At 39.2% G+C, this 20,109-nt stretch overlaps 1 protein-coding gene across 25 annotated transcripts in view; it reads left to right on the top strand.

The window, feature by feature from the left end:
* The window catches only part of SYTL2 (synaptotagmin like 2), a 118,877-nt gene that overhangs the window by 76,204 nt on the left and 22,564 nt on the right, over positions 1-20,109 (top strand). For 9 of the 25 annotated variants that reach the window (XM_072726121.1, XM_072726112.1, XM_072726117.1 and 6 more), the window contains exons 5-9: positions 4,785-4,857; positions 5,752-5,866; positions 7,403-8,206; positions 12,093-12,161; positions 19,119-19,220. Coding sequence is in view for 21 of the 25 variants with exons in the window: in XM_072726112.1 (XP_072582213.1) it covers positions 4,785-4,857; positions 5,752-5,866; positions 7,403-8,206; positions 12,093-12,161; positions 19,119-19,220 (1,163 nt within the window). In the remaining 4 variants the exon portion in view is untranslated. Of the gene's footprint in view, positions 1-4,784; positions 4,858-5,751; positions 5,867-7,402; positions 8,207-12,092; positions 15,957-19,118; positions 19,221-20,109 lie in introns of those variants that run through there. The other 16 variants (XR_011995160.1, XM_072726123.1, XM_072726100.1 and 13 more) reach the window with 4 other exon arrangements.

Below are 20,109 nucleotides of genomic sequence, written 5' to 3'. Positions count from 1 at the left end.
CCCATCCCTATCTCTGTCTTACAGATGGATTAGCTATTTACCTCTAACCCTTCAATAATAAGATCGATGTGAGGCACCTAGCTGCCTCACAAAAGCAAGGTAGAGATGCCCATCTATGGACAGTACATTTGATCTTTGTTCTTGGATACATTGCGCATCCAGTGATGTGACCATTTCATTTCTTAGAGGCCTGCCCCACAGAATCCCTTATATTGAGCTCTTTAAAACAATCTTTTTTAATCTCATAGACTCTTGGATTTGCCCACATCACTTGTGGTGGAAATAGTTTCACTGTGACATCAGAGTGTCTTACACTTGGCTGAGACTATACACGTTAGAGAAATCTATAGCGTGCAGTGTGGTGGCACCAGAGAAGTAATGTTTTACTTAAAAAAATACTGACTTGAAAGGCTTGGCCTAGCATATTTTCTAACTTACTCCCTCCCTTTATCCCTGAGCCATTTCTTTTGTTTATTCATGTGTTCGAGCTTCACTGAGTTTAACATATGCCAGAATGGTGCTGGGTGCTGGGGATGTGATACAGCATTAACTTACAAGGACCTCACCATCCAAAGGGAGAGGTCACAACAACAACACGTGAAAAAAAATCATTGCAGAGTTTACTTCTGATTCAGCACTGTTAATATTTAAGCTGCAAAATACCTCAAAAGGTATAAGAGGTCTGCTTTTATTTTTAACTATTTAAGTGAGAAAGGCCTGTTTAGGTCCAAAGCTTTTAAAAGTTGCTTTCATGTACTTAGGAGCACTTTATGGCTGGACACAGACACAGATGGAGTGTATGGCTGCCTATGTAGTGTAATTTAAAGCCTCACCTCTCTCCCCAGTGTCCTTGCAACAGTACCTAACATTATTATTTCTTTATAGTTAAGTCTTCAAAGAGTTATGTTAAAATGCAGATACTTTTAACCCTAATGCCAACATCATAATGTAATACTTGAATAATTCTTTTAACAAAGTAAACACATTCTGTCTAAGTGTTCCTTCTGGCAGGTAGTTTTTGAAGGGTGCCTGAGGGAGCTATTACAAGCACAGGGTGTGGAATTTGGCTTGCTACAGTTTAAAAAGTGCATCTTGTGGAGTGTACTGAATGTCTTTTATATTCAGGACACAGTCTACTGCCTCCAAGAGGGATTCCAAGAAACAAAGACATAGTATCTGGCTATAAAGAGACTATACTCTTTTAGGAAAAATTATGCATCCGTATGTGAATATCTGATCACATGATAAATAGTGCCAGACATAGAGCAAGTTTCTAATCCAAAGAACCACTGAAATTTGCTATAAGATTCGAGACAAGGAGACCCACTTCCACCTGGTTGATACCAGAGCAGCATCACCAGGCAGTGAGATTTGGACTGGGCTTGGAAATGAGAGCAAGGGCTGAGAGCACAGCAAAATACGTGAAGGCTGGGCTGGGGGATAGGCTGAGTGGAGATAACAACCAGTCAAGAGAGTTTTGGCTGTAATGAGTAGATAGACAGCTTTGTTTAGCATGAAGCGTCAACAGAAAGGAAGAAAATATACTGGGTAGATGATGGAGGATCTCCAGTTCCTTCCTGACAAGTTCCAGCTTCATCCCACAGACCTTGGGGAATCCAGGGAAAGGTAACGAGGAGAAGAGCAACACGATCAAAGTTGTATTTGAGATCATCCCAGCTTAGTGGTGGAATGCTGAATGGATTAGAGGGGTGGAACTTCAGAATCAGTAGGTCAAATGTGAAGTTAATAGTCAACAGAAATACAGGAGGTAACAGTACACCTGGAAAGGAAGTGACAGATGTGAGAGTGACTGGGAAGGAAGAATCACTTGGACCTCAGTCGTCTTGCTATAAACCACTGCTTTTTTTAAATAAGTATTTATTTATTCATTCATTCATTCATTCATTCATTTATTCATTCATTCATGAGAGACACAGAGAGGCAGAGACATAGGCAGAGGGAGATAGGCAGAGGGAGAAGTAGGCTCCCAATGGGAAGCCTGTGCAGGACTCGATCCCAGGACCCTGGGATCATGCCCTGAGCTGAAGGCAGATGCTCAGCCACTGAGCCACCCAGGCATCCCATAAACCATTGCTTTGTTACTGTGAGAAATCAGAGGCAGAATAGCCTTGTCATTGTTATGATGTTCTTTGGGGTCATGGTCAGACACACCTGGCTCAAATCCCCAGCTCTTCCTGAACTCATTTTGTAATATCCAGTAGATTCCTCAACCTTCCCAAGGCTTGGTTTTCTTATGAGTCAAATGAGGAGAAAGGTAGGTACATACCTCCCAGGGATGTTGCAAAAATCAATAGAAGATAAGATGGTTGATGTAATGATGGTTGCCAAATAACAGGCAGGCATGCCAAATGTTGCTGTATTCCTCAAGAGAAGTAAACCCAGAGTTTAAGAAGTAGCTATATTTTCACAGACAGACTTTGAGGTCTAAGACTCTTGTTTCATTTTTTCAAAGTAAGCAGACTAACCAAGTAGCTAACCACGTGTCCCAACCTCATCTCATTTTCCTCTCTCCCAACCACATGCTAACCTGGTGAGTACTGTGTATTTCTGTATTTTAGTGTACAGCTGTGTGCTCTGAATGTGTTGTTTCTTCCCCTCTTTTGCTTTCTGAGCTAAGAAACAAAGACTTTAAAAAAAAAACCTATATAATATGCCTTGTTGTTGTTTGGCAGATAACATGGATTTTTAAAGGAAAGCTCATGGTTGCCTATCTGCTTCCATCTTCCTTGGTGCTGGTTCAGTGGCCTTCACCTTTTTAGTTGTTCACCATCTGTGGCCCAGCTGCTCTACACGACATTGCAGGGGGGATAGAGTGATGGTCAAGATGGTACTCCTGAGGGATCTCCCAGTTGGCTGTGAGAGATCAGATACATGTGCACAGGAAAAGGTTAGTTACATAGTAGTCATGATGTACATTGCTTGATAGAGTTTAGTAAGAAAGAGATTGAGTTCATGTCTAGTTTTATGATGTGAGATAGAGGTACTCAGAGCTAGGGACCTGAGTTTCCAAGGAGCAGGGAGGAGAAAGTACAGTGGTTCTGCTTATCCTTTGTTCTTGGTGAGTAAGAGAAAAAAGGAACAAGGTGGCAGAAGATGTGTTTCCGTGGACAGCCCTGACCAGCAGCACTTGGTTCAGGTCTTCTGATCATGTGAATGCTTTATTTATAAGGAGATAATATAAAATGGTCTAAGAAACTGAGCCTGGCATGTGCTGTAAGGTTCCCCATGTCACTCAGTGGTGTCTTAAGATGGCAGTCAAGATAAATTGCTTTCTAATCCTGAGTTATTGGTTGTTTTTATAGTGTGGACTGAGTTCTCTTAGTGACCAGCTGCTTTTTTTCACATTGACTGCTAGAAGACTTAATAGAAGTTTGAGCCTACCAGACTCCAATGATGTGTTTTTCTATTAGCCTTAATTCTGGTTCCATTATAAATTCCCATTCTTGTTCCCTGCTCTTCCCCTTCCCGTCCTTTCCCCCACTCTTTGTCACATCCATGTGATCAAGATGTATTTTATATACATCTGCCTCATCTGCCACGATTCCTTTCTGGAACAATGAGTAGGGTAATGAGAGGGAACATGGCCTCCATAGAAGTTCAGTCTCTTCCTGAGACTAAGACTCTGCAGAAATAACAACTGGAGTGCAGAGGGAAGGAAAGGAAGCCATAGAAACATGTAGCCTACAACTGGAGTCGCTGTATTCTTGGGCCGGGCTCCGTGTCCTTGGGGCACATTGCTCTCCTTCCGCAACCTCTGCTTCCTCTGCTGTATGGTGTAACGCCAGCACCTTTCCAGGTATTTTCCAAGTTCTTGACTCTGTGACATCACTAAGAGGACATGTGGAGTCTAAGTGGGCACAGTGGTTTCAGCCAATAGTGACTTCACATTTGATGCCTGAGGCAAGGCCACTGCAGGAAGTCTGAGCGGGTGGTTTTTTTCATTCTCTAGGGCCACTCTAACTCTCTTTTCCCCTTCCTCCATAGCCATGGGAGTGGTTGTTCAGGAAGGAGCCCTGCTAAACTCACTTCTCTCCATTTACTCTTACCTCACTCTCATTCTGGGGCTGTCCTGCCCTTTGGGTAGAGAATCTTATTTATTCTTCTGAGCCAGCTCTAGGTTTCTATTCTTCCATCATCTTCTGGCTGCTGTGCTTGGCCTTATCCCTCTTGTATTGAACTAAGAACCCACTGGCTAGCCTGGAGAGTTGGGTTGAGAGTCCTCAGCAAGATGCCAGAACGCCACTGCCTCCCTGCACAGTGTGCTGTCAAGTCACTGGTCTCACCTGAGTCTTTTCTTCAGTTATTTCCCACTTGAGTTAGAGTGAGCACTGTGATTCTGTGAAATCAAGCCCTGACATACTTTGGGCCTTCATTTCAGCACTGACATCCCCTCCCCCCACCACCTTGAGATCAGTGGCTCCCTGTCATCTGCACCTGATGTTAGCTGCTGACTTTGAGATGAGTTCATTTCTACAAATTCACATTGTGAACCTCTTGTGTGCTTGGTACCATGATAAAACCTTCAAGGCTTCTGCTGGATGGTTTTGCTTTTCTCACACCTGCCTCTCTCTGCTCTGCCTTTGCCTTTGCTTCACTGCTTAATCATCTTTAGGCCCCAATTCCCTCTCTCTTCCTAGCAGTTTGGTTTTACAAACTTCCTCTGCTGTCCTGCCTTAATAGCTCTAAGCTTCAGAGTCATGATTTATGCTTCCTCAAAAAGTAAGGGTTTATTCTCTGAATAATTGTTTCTTTTACATTTCTAGCATGGTAAATCCAGCTTCCACCGTGATTGATACCCGGGAAAACACGAGGAAGTCCACTGTGTCTCCAGCTAAGGTAGATGGAGCTCAGCCTCCAAATATCTTATTTTTGGCAAGAATGCCATTTTTCTCATTTTAGCAAAGCACCATGAAATAAAGAGGACTTTTTGGCACCAAGTACAGATAATTTTTACTATTTGATGTAAGAAGCCACGCTTATGGTGAAAAAATTGATGAATACCATGTTTCTGCATTGCTGAAGATTCTTGCTCTAGAGAATAAAAAGTCAAATTACTGGGGATTGCTGCTTTTTAAGCATTCAGAATGTGGCTCATTAGTTGCATTTCGGTCCACATTCCTAGTCATAGTTTCCTGAATCTGTGTTACATGTCTGCTTGTGGGAGGGAATTGCCAATTTATGAAACTCTAGACGGTAAACATTCATAATCAGTTTTGTATTAATTTAAAATTTCTATTTACTGATTCCCTGTCATTGGAATTGATCATAATAGTGATAATGAAGCACTTCAAATACCTTGATAAGTGTCTTCTAATTCTTTATAGGAAAGATCATTTACAATTATATTTAGTTTACTTTTAATCAAGCACAGCAAGAATCCCATATGGTAGAAAGAGCACTGGGGAACTCTGCTCCGATTAGTCTCTGATTTACTCTAACTTTGACCAGGTCCAAATTTTCTCACCTTTGTAAAATGCGAGGTTTAGATTCAAATAACTGGTTCTGATCTAAATTTGTAGGACCCTGGATTGAGTATATTTTATATAGTTTAATTTTTCTCTGGCATATATGTCAATTCTGTGCCAGCCACATTAACCAGGACGGTAATTTTTCAAACATACCAAATAGAATTCAATGGATACAACTATCAATATTGGAGATTATAAGCATTTGCTAATATTGAGTTGCTGCTGTGACATTTAAAACAAGTTTAATAATATTTTTCCCCAGCAAAGGAAGAATCCATTTAATAGCTCCAAGTTGCCAGAAGATCACTTATCTCAACAAACCAAAGGTGAGACGTCAAAAAATGGAAAGGCTGGTTTCTCTCAGACTTCAAAAGAAGGTAAATATTATTTTTATGGACTAGATATTTTTATCTTCGTTATCTGTGGACTAAGGGAAATTCTCAGAGTTCCTTTAACTAAAATAACTTGCAAGAGAAAGTGAAAAGTCCTGATGATTTTCTTATTTTACTCTGCCCATTGGTTTCTTGCCTGAGGGAAGGAAGCAGAAATTTTAGAAACAGGGAGTTCATGCATTCCAGTCGTGGAGCTGACACTTGTTTGACTTCCAGGCCTTGGCTTCCCCCTTAGTGAACTAGGGAATTTTTGGAGGGGAGGCATTCATTCATTCATTCATTTAACAGCACTTACTGAATGCCTACCACATGCAGACACAGTTCAGGTAAAATTGAAAAAGGTTGCCTCAAGAAAAAAAGGCCACTTGACAACATTATGATCCTCTAATCTGTAACTATCAGCCTTGTCCTTCAGGAGGCATTTGATCAGGTTTGTGGCTTAATTAATTTAAGTCTGCCTCTTACAGAATTTTACCATTCTTCCATACCATTAAGAATACTAGAAAATTCAATCTCTTCAAAAACAGCTGTTAGAAGATTCCACAGGCATTAAAGATTGGACAAGGGGTAGAAAATTAACATTGAATAGTGGAGTTGGAGTTTTAGTTATCCATGTTGATATTAGTGTATTTCCCCCTCTCTATTGGATATACATATTACATATTATGTAAAATATTTTACAGAAAAAAAGCACTGGAACATGTTCTCTTTTTTTTTTTTTTTAACTTTTTGAAAACGTTTTTGTGTTTCTTTTTTAAAGATTTATTTATTTGAGGGGCGCCTGGGTGGCTCAGTGGTTGAGTGTCTGCCTTTGGCTCAGGTTGTGATCCCGAAGTGCTAGGATCAAGTCCCACATCAGGCTCCCCACAGGAAACCTGCTTCTCTCTCTGCCTGTGTCTCTGCTCTTTCTCTGTGTTTCTCATGAATAAATAAAATCTTTAAAAAAAAGATGTATTTATTTGAGAGCAAGAGAGAGCAAGTGGGAAGGGGCAGAAGGAGAGGGAGAGAGAGTCTCAAGCAGACTCCATACTGAGTGCACAGCCTGATCTCACAACCCTGAGATCATGACCTGAGCCAAAACCAAGAGTTAGACACTTAGCCAACTGTACCACTCAGGCATTACTGAAAAAATTAATTTTTGTCTTAGAGATTTTCTTTTTTAAAAAAATTGCAATTTTCTTTTTAAAAAATTGAGTTCCTTTTTCTGGTTTCCACATCAGAATTTTTAAAGCGACTTCTATGTTTTTCCTTAGCCTCCTTAAGAATTTTAAAATTCTTTTCTAAAAAATTTTTAATGAGTATAAAAATACCACAAAGTATATATGTAAAGTACAGTAATCTTAAATGTCTAGTTCAATGAAGTTCATGCATGAATTTTTAAATGATTTTTAATTAGGTCTGCCCTTATGCTAATACTTTATTTAATATTTTACTACTTTTGCTAAATGTAGATTAGATTTGTGATAGGTGTTTTAGATTATTCTCCATTTGATATGTCACCTAATATACTTTGATTTTCAGGTGAATTGTCAGAGGCAGAAGAAAAGTCACCTATCCCAGATATTTCAAGCCAAAATTTAGAGAAACCAAAGCAAACATTTCCAGGCCCTGAGAATGGATCCCCAATCAAAGCTCCAATCCCTAAAGCCAGAAGAATGCTCCACAAATCACAGGAGTTAAAACAAGATGATAAGCAATCTTTTCCTAGACAAGGGACAGACTCTCTGAGCACAAGGGGAGCTCCAAGAGGAATCCTGAAGCGCAATTCCAGTTCCAGCAGCACAGACTCAGAAACAGTTCGTTTTCATCAGAACTTTGAACCCAAAAGCAAAATTGTGTCACCTGGCCTAACCATCCATGAGAGACTTTCTGAGAAGGAGCATTCTTTAGAGGATGACTCCTCCTCACACTCACCAGAGCCATTAAAGCATGTGAGATTCTCTGCAGTGAAGGATGAACTCCCACAGATTCCTGGGCTAAGCCATGGCCGGGAAGTAGGAGAATTTAGTGTTTTAGAATCTGACAGGTTGAAGAATGGAACGGAAGATAATGTGGATGTAGATGAGTTTTGGAATGACGCTAAGCCTTCCCAATCCAGGAAGCCTTTGCCTTTACATCAATCAGCCTCAAGCCCGAGTGCATCAGAAAATGAAACACATCAGCCAGTGACATCTGGTTCTTTTCCAATTAATGAGCATCAATCTCCCTCAGAAGTTTTAACTGCAAGACCAGAGTCCATTGAGAATCCACCTACCATCAATGAACAGAAAGCTAAATCATTAGAATTATCAAGGCTTGAATCAGAATTGTCTAAAAGCCCTGCTGGTAAGAGAATCGTCACTACTAGGCTATGAAAACCAACCCAATGGGCTGGCTTGGAATGGCCAGGCCAGCCCTATAAAAGCCCCATTTTGCCTCCTACACATTCCAACTACAATTCAGGCAGGTGCCCCTGGGGAATGATTATACTACCTACCTCTTAATGGGTTTGGAGGTTTTCCTCAGTCACCAATATCTAAAGGGATAAATAAAACTAAAACCAGGTTAGCACAGTTTCTGCTTTTCCCTAAAAAATGTAACTATCAATTATTTAAGTAAACAAATTATAGCATTTTGAGTTAAATCCATTTTGGTTAAATCAAGGTGTGTACATAGAGTAAGAATTAAAAATAGACTAATACCTTTGTACAGAATATATTATTCACCTAATGCATATTTATCAATTACCATTTAATTAAACTTTGATTTTTTTTTAAAGAGTTTATTTTTAAGTAATCTCTACACCCAACATGGGGCTAGAATTCACAACCCCAAGATCAAGAGTTGCACACTCCATTGGCTGGCCAGCCTGGTGCCCCAGATTTTTTTTTTAAATCTCAGAAGAACCTTCATTTTTTTTTTTATTTGAGAGAGACAGAGCATGAATGGGGGGATGGGCAGATGGAGAGAGAGAAGCAGACTCCCCACTGAGCCAGGAGCCCAACTCAGGTCTCTATCCCAGGACCCTGAGATCATGACCTGAGCCAAAGTCAGACACCTAACCCACTGAGCCACCCAGATGTCCTAAACCTTCATTTTCTTAGCCATTTATTCTTAGATCGTAAGAACTGAGAAGCAAAATACTGTTTTTCCCTGCAACCTAGTTCACTAGCACTGTCTTGAAGATTTTACATCTCTCATGGGATGAGACACTGTTTTCCCATACCCATATGAGTACTTCATAATTCTTATGTTTTAAAAAACAGAAACAATGGAAAAAATCATGCTGTGCATTCTCTCCCATCTTCTACCAGTCTTCCTCTAACCTTATGATAATTTCCTTATAGTTAGAAAAATTTGCAATGGCAGCAGTCACATGTCTGATGCACTTGCTCACCTCCTTCTTTACTAGTCAATATTAAGTTAACCCTGGGTCACTTTTGCTCAGCCCTACAGTTTTATACTTGTTCAGATCAATCCACCTCTTAAAGAGCAAAGCACTTTCAAATACCAAATACCCTCCTGCGCCTCAGACATTTTGAATAATTTAAACACAATTACTTTTAAAAAAATAAAAGATAAGCAAATGCTTCTTCAATAAAAAAGCCCCTCATTAAAGGAAATTACTAAAGTTTGATAAACATTGGCAAATAATTGGATGATGCTTAAATGTTTGTTCAAAAGATGAAAAAAATTATTTAATAATATTTTCCTTTATTACAATCCACAGAAAAATTTGGTAAACCCTTTCCTGTTTTCCAAACTGCCTGCTTCCTACAATGACAGACTGTATATTAGTATTAACTACTGATTTGTGCTTTCTGATTTTTATTTTTACTTTAAAGATTTATTTATTTATTTTAAGAGAGATTTATTTATTTATTTTAAAATTTATTTATTTTATTTGCATATGAGCGGGAGGGAGAATCTCAATCAGACTCCTGGCTGAGCATGGACCCCACCCCCACTGCCACAGGGGGCTCAATTCCATGACCCTGAGATCATGACCTGAGCAAAAATCAGGAGCCAGATGTTTAACCATCTGAAACATGCAGGTGCCCTTGTGCTTTCTGATTTTTGAATCCCAACTGACCAAGAAATTAGTAGCATCATCAGCTACACTTATTTTGATTGACTGGCCTCCTGGCCTTAGGGCTTATGTACAAAGAAAGTTCTGCTTACTTATTATTGTGCTACTTACTACAAAAATATATACAAGTAAATAATGAAGCTTGAAAAGCAAAATGGTAAACGCAAAGTATGTGAATTATAAGGGTTTGACTTAAAAATATATATATATATAAGGGTTTGACTTTAGCTCTGACCTTCAGTACAGTTAAAATGACATTCGTTACTACATTGGGAAGTACAAAAGAATTCCTCAGAGAAAATGAAACATTACCTGGTACCAAATCTTTAAAATAAGTGTTCTTGTTTTAAAAGTAATACACTTTTGTTGTAAAACATTTGAAAAGAAGAAATGCACACAGAATAAAACGAATACCATCTGTGATGTCATCACCCAGCACTAAGTATTGCTAACATTTAGAGACCTTTCAATAATTTTCAAGAATGAATATAATTGTAATTATGTTTATACTACCAGACTTCTTGTTCTTACTAATAGTATGTTATAATCAATCATCTTTTTCATCATTGTCTTCTGTTAAACTAACACAGAATTCTTCAAGATTTCTCAAAGAACTTCACCATTATTGACATATATTCAATAGTGCAAAGTGTAGTTAAGGAAACCAGTATCTACTATGTGCTAATTATTGTATAATTCTTTGTTGTTTTCATGCTTAGCTGGAGTCAATGATTAAAATTAAAGATAGAATTTTATTAAATGATATGTCCTCTAGTGCATTTGAAATGTAACTGACTTCATAAAAATTCAGCTGACATAATTTTCAGGAACACACATTGCATGGCTTAGCATCTGTAAGGAAGAGAGAGGAATGCTGAAACACCTGGGTCTTAACTAAAGGGAAGAGTGCCTGAGCTCCCTCAACTAAATGTACCGTGTACCCTATGATTAAGGCTCAGAAAGGATTCTTGATATTAGAGCTTAGATAATCTTCTCTAGCCTCTTACCCTTTGGTCAGCCAACATCCGGGAATGGTTAGAGATCACATTCTGCATTAGTCTTGTTTGTTTATTTGGCTCACAGAAACTAGTTCGAAACTCACAAACTGTAGAAGGGAAATAGGGAGTAACAGAGGAGGCTCTTGAGATCATGGTCCTCAAACTCTAGCATGCAGAACAATCACTGGGATAGCTATTAGTAAAGATTCCTGGATCCCTCTTCAGAGATTCTGGTTTAATGTATCAAGACTAAGGCCCAGGAATACAAATATCCTCATTGCACCATGCTAATGTTCTGGAGGGCGCTCCAAAAAGTTGTTTTCCTAATTCCTGAAATCTCCTTGGTCCGTGTTCCTCAAACTTGGTGTAAACCCCCTCTAGTATTTATGAGTATGCCAATGGATGGGTGGAATCATAAAATCAACATGATGTATCTTCCTAGAGTGTTTTATGAATGGATTTAAGAGTAGAAAAAATATATATTTAAAATTAACATGGATCATAGGTGCCTGGGTGGCTCAATCAGTTAAGCATCAACTCTTGGTTTCTGCTGAGGTCATGATCTTGGGCTCATGAGATCCAGCCTCATGTTGGGCTCTATGCTCAGATGGAGTTGGCTTGGGATTCTCTCTCCCTGTCCCTCTGCTTCTCCCTGTTAGTGCACGTTTGTGTGCACACATGTGCACATGCTCTCTCACAAAGTAAATAAAATCTTTAAAAAAAAAAAACACAACATAGAATACAAAAGCCACATGAACTTTTTTTTTAAGTAAGCTCTATACCCCATGTGAGGCTTGAACTCATGACCCTGAGGTCAAGAGTTGCATGCTCTACTGACCAAGCCAGCCAGGCACCCCCATATGAATTTTCAGAATAAGTCAGAGACTTCAAAGGAATTTCTCAATTGGGTCTATACCTCATGTTTCAGGAGTCTTCATTTACCTTCCTTTACTGTCGTAGAGCAACTCTGGTAGAATCTTAATTAGGATGGTTTATATTATAGCATGAAAAATGCTGATATAAACAGCTAGTGGTATGGAAAGTGTAAATACAAAGTGCCTCTTTAAAAAGTAATGTGAGTGATTAAATAATAATTCTTTAAGCATTCTCTTTCCTTATTTAGAAAAGCATTTCTGTGTTGCAGATGGACTGTCTAGTGTTGAGCCTGAGCCATTTCAGGTGCCAGATCACAGTTCTAGAGACCATCAGCAAGGTAAGCCCCCACTTCTCAAGGCCCTAAAAGCTAGGACCTCCTCACACTCTGGTCCATTTGCCACTGAGATAAGGAAGACAAATGATGATTCCATATCTAAAGTCCTAGACTGGTTTAATCGAAGTTCTCATTCAGAAGACAATAAGTCATCTCTCCAACATCCCCAAAGAATAGAATCGAAAGAAGAAACAAACTCAGAATCACAAACTGCTACTGCCTCGGTGACAGATGACACCAGTGTAAAAGAAAATGGCTCAAAGGCTCTCTTATCCACCAAAGTTAAATTGATGCCTATGGAATCTGATTCAACATTCCACAGGAAGGGAAATACGCTGCTTTCTGGAAATTGCCAAAATAATAATGTAAATATAAAACCCAAATCTATTAATTTGTCCCAACAAGGCAAGGAAGGTCCAGGCATATTGCAACCTTTTGAAATCTATGACCCAAATCAAGGGAGTAAAACTATGGACTATAGCCAAAGTTCAAAAAACACAGGAGACAGAAATCAGGTACTTCGCCCTACCAGAAACTATTCCTACAGTGCTCTCAAAGGAGCTGATGCAGAAGACCAAGTTCCACACATTAAGGATATTGGCAGCTCAGGTAAAGAAGAGCCTGAATTTCATGTTTATGAAAAAAATAGAGGAAAGTCAGAAGTGAATTTTGACTCTTCAACCCTTGTCAAAGAACCAAGTTTGAAAGACAACATGAAAGCAGAGAGAAAGAGCAAAGAAGGGGATACATACATCCTGAAAGCTTCTTTACAGCCAGAGAACATTGAGTCCCTACATGAGGCTACCAAAAACAAATATTGGAAGAAGCCTGAAGTCCAATTACAAGAAACTGGTGAGGTTCCCAAGAACCAGGTGCAAAGAGAGAAATACAAAAGCGTTAGTGAAAGAATATCTTTCTGGGAAGGTGAGAAAGCTGCTGCTACGTTAACTCATAAAGAACCATCATTGTCATGCAGTCAAGGGAAACCTTCTGCTAAAGCGTATCAGCCTGTAAAGTCCATGGACAGTTTATCTACAGGCCAGAGTGAATATAATCAAGTCACTAGCAAACAAGTGGTCCTAGATGAAAGTGGCCACACAGCCCATCTCTCCAGTTTTTATTCCTCGAATAAATCAAAAGAAACCAGGCCCCAGATATCAGGCCCATGCAAAAATTACCCTTCAGTTGACCAATCAAGTGAAGCATCTCCATTTCAGAATAAGATAAATGAGCCTATAAAAAGATTGCCAGTGGCACAGAGTTGGCATCATGAAAGGGACATTACTTCACCAGCATGGCAACATCCTTCAAATATTGGGAGTGGAACTCCTACTCCTTTGGAGAAAGACAAATCTCTAATTGGTGAATCGAATCCCAACTTTAAAGTTATGTCCCTAAAAGAAAAAGTGGATGAACCCAATACAGAACAGGTCTATAACCGCTCTCAATTTGAGAATTTGAGAAAGTTTTGGGACTTAGGAGCCAATCCAAACAGTGAAGATAATGTTGAGAAGAATACTACCACAATAAACCAGAAATATTCGGTGCCTTTTAATAGCCAGAAACACAAAGAATTCAGTTACATTAAATCACCAGGAAAGAACATCCATGAAATAGGGCCGGTTCCAGGTAAAAAAAAAATTCTGGCAAGAGAGGAAACAGAGAAATTAAATTCAAAGTGCACACTCCAGGTGTTACCAGATGAAACCATATTTCCATTGAGATCATCCAGAAAGTCTACTCATCATTTGCCAGGAAACGAGTCATCAAAGGAAAATGTGGGAAAGAATACAAAATGGTTTGTTACACCAGTGTTCAAGGAAGAAAAGGATTACTCAGACCAAGAGATTCAAGAAGCCATCGTTAAAACGAGTGTTTTGTCTAAAGACTACAAAGACACTTTTAATGACAGCTTACAGAAGCTACTTTCAGAAGCTTCATCACTAGCCATGCATCCTTCTGGTGGAAAAGCTCATGGAAAACAAATGTCGGAACCAGATATTTCTGGAAATAAAACATGGCCTCAAGATACAGGTTTTGCTGATACTAAGGAAGAAGACAAAGGACATAAGGAGACCATTAATGAGCATGTAGATAAAACAGTAGCTCCTCTGAAGGTTAAGCCGAACACTTGGACTGCTGGTCTAGACAAACTCCTGAAGGAAGCAACTGGAACTTCATCCTGTCCCTTGCCAATCATGTTGGAACCTGTTACTACTAGGATCAACTCTGAGCCTGAAGAGGGTAGTAGAATTTATGAAAAAGGAATAGAAGGGAGTCACAACACATCAGCCTATCAGAAAGAAATAGCTCCTTTTTCAAAGCGGAAAGAAACTTTGGGAATTAAAGCTTTCCCCCCAAAAGATGTAAGTGGTGAGTGCCAACTCAACATGGAGGACTTACATCAGATACCTGCAGAAGGTTCTCACCCATCAGGTCAACCTTCCTGTCTTTACAGAAAAGATTCTTCCGGGGATGTGGCCAACTCTTCCCAAGAGATGCCTTCTTCCAGGGATGCTCATCTTGCTCCCCAGGATAAGGCATTACCATCGAGAAGGGAAATTTCAGAAACTGTAGAAAAAGTCATTCTTCCACCTAAATCTGCCCTGAATGATGTAAATGCTGTATTACAAAAGCTACTTAGAGAAGCATGTTACCCAGTTGAGAGAGAAGTAGTGCCTGGAGAACGAAACGCAGAATTTCCTGAAGGAGTACAGGCAGCAGGTAGCCCCCAAAATTCTACATTGTGGACTACAATGGACATTATGGTTCCAGACAAAAGGGGGTTTTATTCCTTCAATGTAGTTCCTGATAAAACTCATAACGTTGGATCTTATTTAGCTGCCCCAGTATCTCCATCAGTACAAACTCACCTTTCATCTGATTCCACTGTCACTCAGGAAGTAGCAGAAATTGTAAGGGAGACAGATATTCAACCTAAATCAGAGTTCCTAGAACTCAGTGCTGGGTTAGAAAAACTACTGAAGGAAGCAATTGAAACCCCCTCCTCAAAATATGAAAGTGATACAGGGGCTCTTTATCCATCAAAGTTAACAGATAGAACTGAGGTGTCCAGGCAAAGTGCTTCTGAATTCCATCCTGAGGAAATCAAAGAAACAGTAAAAAAGTCTCAGGCTCCATCAATATCAGAGAGTGCTTTTGATATTGGTTTTAAGAAACTTGTTAGAGAAACCTTTGAAGCTCCTTCTTCCCAGCTCCAGGTGTCAGTGAAGGAAGAAACTCCCGAGAAGGAGTCTTCCCAGTCAGAGCAAGCCAGTTTCTTGAGGACAGTACCCTATTGTGACTGGACAGCCTCAGAGGCCTCTGAAATGAACCTTACGAGTAATGTTTTCAAATCTCACGTCAACCAGTGCGATGAAGTGCTGGGAGGCAATGAACCTGTGACTGATTTATCAGTAGATCTTTGTGGTTCTGAAAGTGGGGTTGAGAGCTCTAGAACCCCACAGCTTTATATGGAACATAAAATAGGGGTCGCTGAAACTATAAACCCTCCAGAGGACAGGAATAGTGAAAGTGAGGTTACAGGTGTTCGAGAAGGAGCTTCTCTGGAACCTTGCTCAGAAGAAGCTCCTAAAGCAGTTAGTGTGGTCAGAAATAGGCAACCCATTTCTCTCCTGGGAAACACAGAAAAACCTACAGAAACAAGCAACGTTGAATTGATTCTGGCATCACCATGTAAGAGACAAGAGAAAACAGAAGAAAAAGAAGGTTTCTCTGACTCTGATTTTTCAGCTGGAGACGTGGGTTCCAATGCAGAAAGCTGGAGAAAAACCTCCAGTGAGCATTCTGAATTTCTTAACCCGTTGGTTAATGAGTTGATTTAGGGAATGCTGATGTAAAGGATGATATGGTTTTTAAAATTGAGATTAATTTGATACTCCCAAATGGTGGTCAGTTCTTATCACTTTAGGTCTACCTAGCCTTTCTTAATAAAAAGCTACATTTCCTCTTACATTCTTTAATCAAGTGAGTTACATACAGTTTTACTCACAAGGCAGTGTTTCAGAATCTGACTTCTTTTTCTCATTAACGATAGAATTTTTAGGTTTTAAAAGTATTTTTTAAAGAACTTCTTGGGTTTAGAAAATACTTCTGAAACATTCAAACTAGTTTTCCTCCTGGAAATAATTAGAATTTCTTAACTGGCCATCCACATAGAAGTCTCTAGTAAGATTTGTGGCAAGAAAGTGCCACAGAGAAACGGGCACAGATTTCCCTTTTAGGATGAATATCCTACCACAGTAGTGGCTAAATGCCAGAAGCAGAGTGCAAGGCTGGAACTCTCTTTCCCTCAGATACTTGTGCTGTGGTGTTTTCCTCTTATTTTCAATTCTCTGCAGAATCTTCCCTTTCTCTAGAGTGTGACTGAGGTCGGATGACTTTACTTGATTCCACCTGAGGGCATTTCCTGGCCTGCATTTCTTTGGCTCCTGATTTGACTAATTGGATGAAGATCTTAATCGATTACCACATTCATCTAAGTGGACTCAGGGGTACTGGTTTCAGCCAGGCTGTAAGATACAGGACCTGTCTCAGTTTGCCATCGTGATCAACATGGGCATTTTAGCAGAGAAACCCAGAAGCAAATAAGAATGTGAAACTCCCCGATTATAGTGATAAAAGGGTAAAGGATGCTCTCTGACTGGGACATTTTATCCATAGTTGCACAATGGCTGGTATGGGTCACTCTTAGCAGTTTAGAAAATTTATCATTTTCTAGCTCCACTCACTATTGATGAGAATGAATAAGCTTTGCTGAGTAGATGATTCATGAGGTTTGGTTTCCTTTGCAAGTAACTATAGGGCCTTTTTTAAAAACTGACCAAAGGATCCACCTTTAATCCTAATTAATCAAGTTGAAGCCTCTCTAAGAAAGGTTGCTGGTAAGAAAGGGCTACCCTTTCCCTTAAGAAAGGGAAAGTAGAATACCAATCTCTGAATGCCAGACTTTTGCAGGAGTATAAGTCAGCATGTTAAGTTTGGTGAGATAGACTTTATTTTACTAAATTACCCCATGAGTAAGGAGGGTAAACTGACCATAGGAGAGCTTGTGAATTTGTACTTACTCTGGAGATTATTGCCCCTAATGTATATAGCTTTGTTTATAGTATATCAGCATAACTGATTGAACAGCAAAAAGCCTATCTAAAAATGAAATAATCAATATTAAATGACCTCACAATACCCAGAAAAGATCTTTAAAAGTTATAAGTCAATAAAAGGTATAAAATGGTAGAATTTAGTTTTATATACTCTGTCCTAAATTTTTATTTTAAAACAAACAAGTAGGGGTGGGGTGGAGGAGGGAGGAACCTTGACTATAATGGCACCACAATTTTGGTGAGTAACCTAATATGTTTGACCTGTGGCTAAGCTCTTAATCAACTAATGCTTCAGTATGCTCCTTAAAAAAAAAAAAAAAAAAAAAAAAAAAAAAAAAAAAAAAAAAAACTTGGTCAAATATGTCTGGAAATGCTGGGAAGTTATGCACATTATTAGCATATTAAAGTCTCCAAGAAGATTTATAGTAGGAAACCTTTAAATTTGAACACAGAGCATCCCAAATCTAATTCATCTTAGAATCCATTTGCTCTAGCATGCCAATCAGTACTGGGGAGAACTGGGATGCATTTTAGGAAAGTATCATGTAGAGAAGTAAATCTCAAATTCACTGACTTATTAATAGAATCATTGATTTATTTTGTAGACTTTTTTTTTAAGCAGGCTCCATGATCAACATGGGGCTTGAACTCATGACCCTGAGATCAAGAGTCACATGCTCTACCAGCTGAGCCAGCCAGGCTCCCCTAGCAAACATTTTTGAAGTGCATATTGCCAGCCACTGTTCTAGGCAGTATTGATACAACGGTGATGAATGACCATATTCAGACCAGAGTTAATCCATGATGGAGCTTTCACTGTCAAAATGAAAAAGTTAAGAACCAGCTAGAGATATTTTTTTGTAACATTAGGTGTATTTGATTTATTTTTTTTTAATTTTTATTTATTTATGATAGAGAGAGAGAGAGAGGGGCAGAGACACAGGCAGAGGGAGAAGCAGGCTCCATGCACCGGGAGCCCAACGTGGGATTCGATCCCGGGTCTCCAGGATCGCGCCCTGGGCCAAAGGCAGGCGCTAAACCGCTGCGCCACCCAGGGTTCCCCTAGATGTATTTGATTTAAAGGACTATTCTTTTGTTCTTTTTTTTTTTTTAGTTTAAAGGACTATTCTTATTTTTAAATTATGCCCTTTTTTTTCTCTGTTGGTCCTAACATGCTTTTTTTTCTAATATGCTTTTTTAAAAAAAAATAAATAAGCAAAGGTATTAGTACATGATAGACTCCCCCCAACTTTAAAATGACTTAATAAAAGGTTGATTACCTCGTGTCATTTTCCAGCATTTTGTTGGAAATTTTATTAGCTCATGAATCCCAAAAAGCCTGCATTTGTTGATCTGAAGAATTCACCCATACCCATCTGTGTACCTGATTATACACAGATGTTAAGCATCTGAATCCTGCCTTCTGTGGTTTTCAGCTAATTGTTTTAATGCTCCTAAAACCACTTTGTGGTTGTCTTCAAAAGCTAGAAGTGAAGTGGAAAGATTCAAAGTCTGGCACAGAACAAATCATGTGCCTAAAATAGAGGTGTAGACGACTAAGAGTCACTTTTCTATTTATGTGGTTATCTTGTTTTTTATGATTTGTGCTTGCAAAGATTTCTTGACCAGGAAAATGGTTTTTAAAGGATATACCAAGAATGGAGAACGTCTACTTTTTTCTAAGAAGTGCTTCTTAGGCTTATAAATAAAAGTATAGAAGCTTATGACATGATGCCTCCTTTCAACCTACAAAATCAATGTCCATTGCTTATTAATAGCTTGGATTTCTGGATCTCTTTTGTATCGTGCAGTGTTCATCAATTTTGTTTTGTAACAGGTTCAGAAGAAGAACCCAGTCCTGTCTTGAAAACTTTGGAAAAGAGTGCTGCTAGGAAAATGCCTTCCAAAAGTCTAGAAGACATGTCATCAGATTCACCAAGTGAGAATAAAGTTTGCCCCACTGTTGATGCCACTGTCTAAGCTTAAAAATGCTTTTGTGCTCTTCTGTGGCCTCACTGCATGCTGTTGTGCACCAGAGTCCCTAAATTGAGGGTTAACAGATGAGAATAACCTTTTCATAGGAACTGAAGAAGCTCATCCTAAAGTGACTGGAACTTTGAAAGTAGTGCATGAGGTTTGGTTACTAGAACACTTAAGTTTCCTTGAATTGAAGAATCCCAGTTCGAGTATTTATTCAAGTACAGTGAGTTTTAAAAGATTGTGGTAGCTAGCAACTCTAGTAAGAATAGCTAACATTTATTGAGCACCATGTGCCAAGACTTGGCTAAGCATTTCACATGCATGATTTCATCTAACTGGCATACGGAACCCTGTAAGAGATAATTGTTATTCCCATTTTACAGATGAGGAAAATGAAGCTCAGGGAGGTAAAGCAACTTGTTTAGAGTCATGCCACGGAGCTATGAATCAAAATCAACAGACTACTATCAGGAGCATTTATGAAGTGACTGTGTTCTATATGACAGTGTTGGGTGTCTGATGAATTTTTTGTGATATGGAGATGAGTTGGTCCCTAGCTTCAAGGACTATCCTTTCTCTCTCATCCCTTCTTTTCACACATTTCTTTTGGATACTGGAACTAAAAGTCCAAAGACTACCTAGCCTACAACACTTTAGGCACACTGTTCCCCCCAGCTACTGCTTTAAATGGTGACAGACTTCATGACTACTAACATAAAGCATAATATATCGAGAGACTTGTGAGCCAGACAAGTGGACTTAGAAATTATGACTTCTAGGAGGTTTGCTCTTAATTGTTTTTAAGCTATCATATACCCCTGGGAGTGAAGAGGGTCATGAGAAACTTT

Source organism: Vulpes vulpes, chromosome 11, assembly GCF_048418805.1.
Source record: "Vulpes vulpes isolate BD-2025 chromosome 11, VulVul3, whole genome shotgun sequence".
Taxonomy (NCBI): domain Eukaryota; kingdom Metazoa; phylum Chordata; class Mammalia; order Carnivora; family Canidae; genus Vulpes; species Vulpes vulpes.
This window is presented reverse-complemented; position numbering and strand designations above follow the sequence as displayed.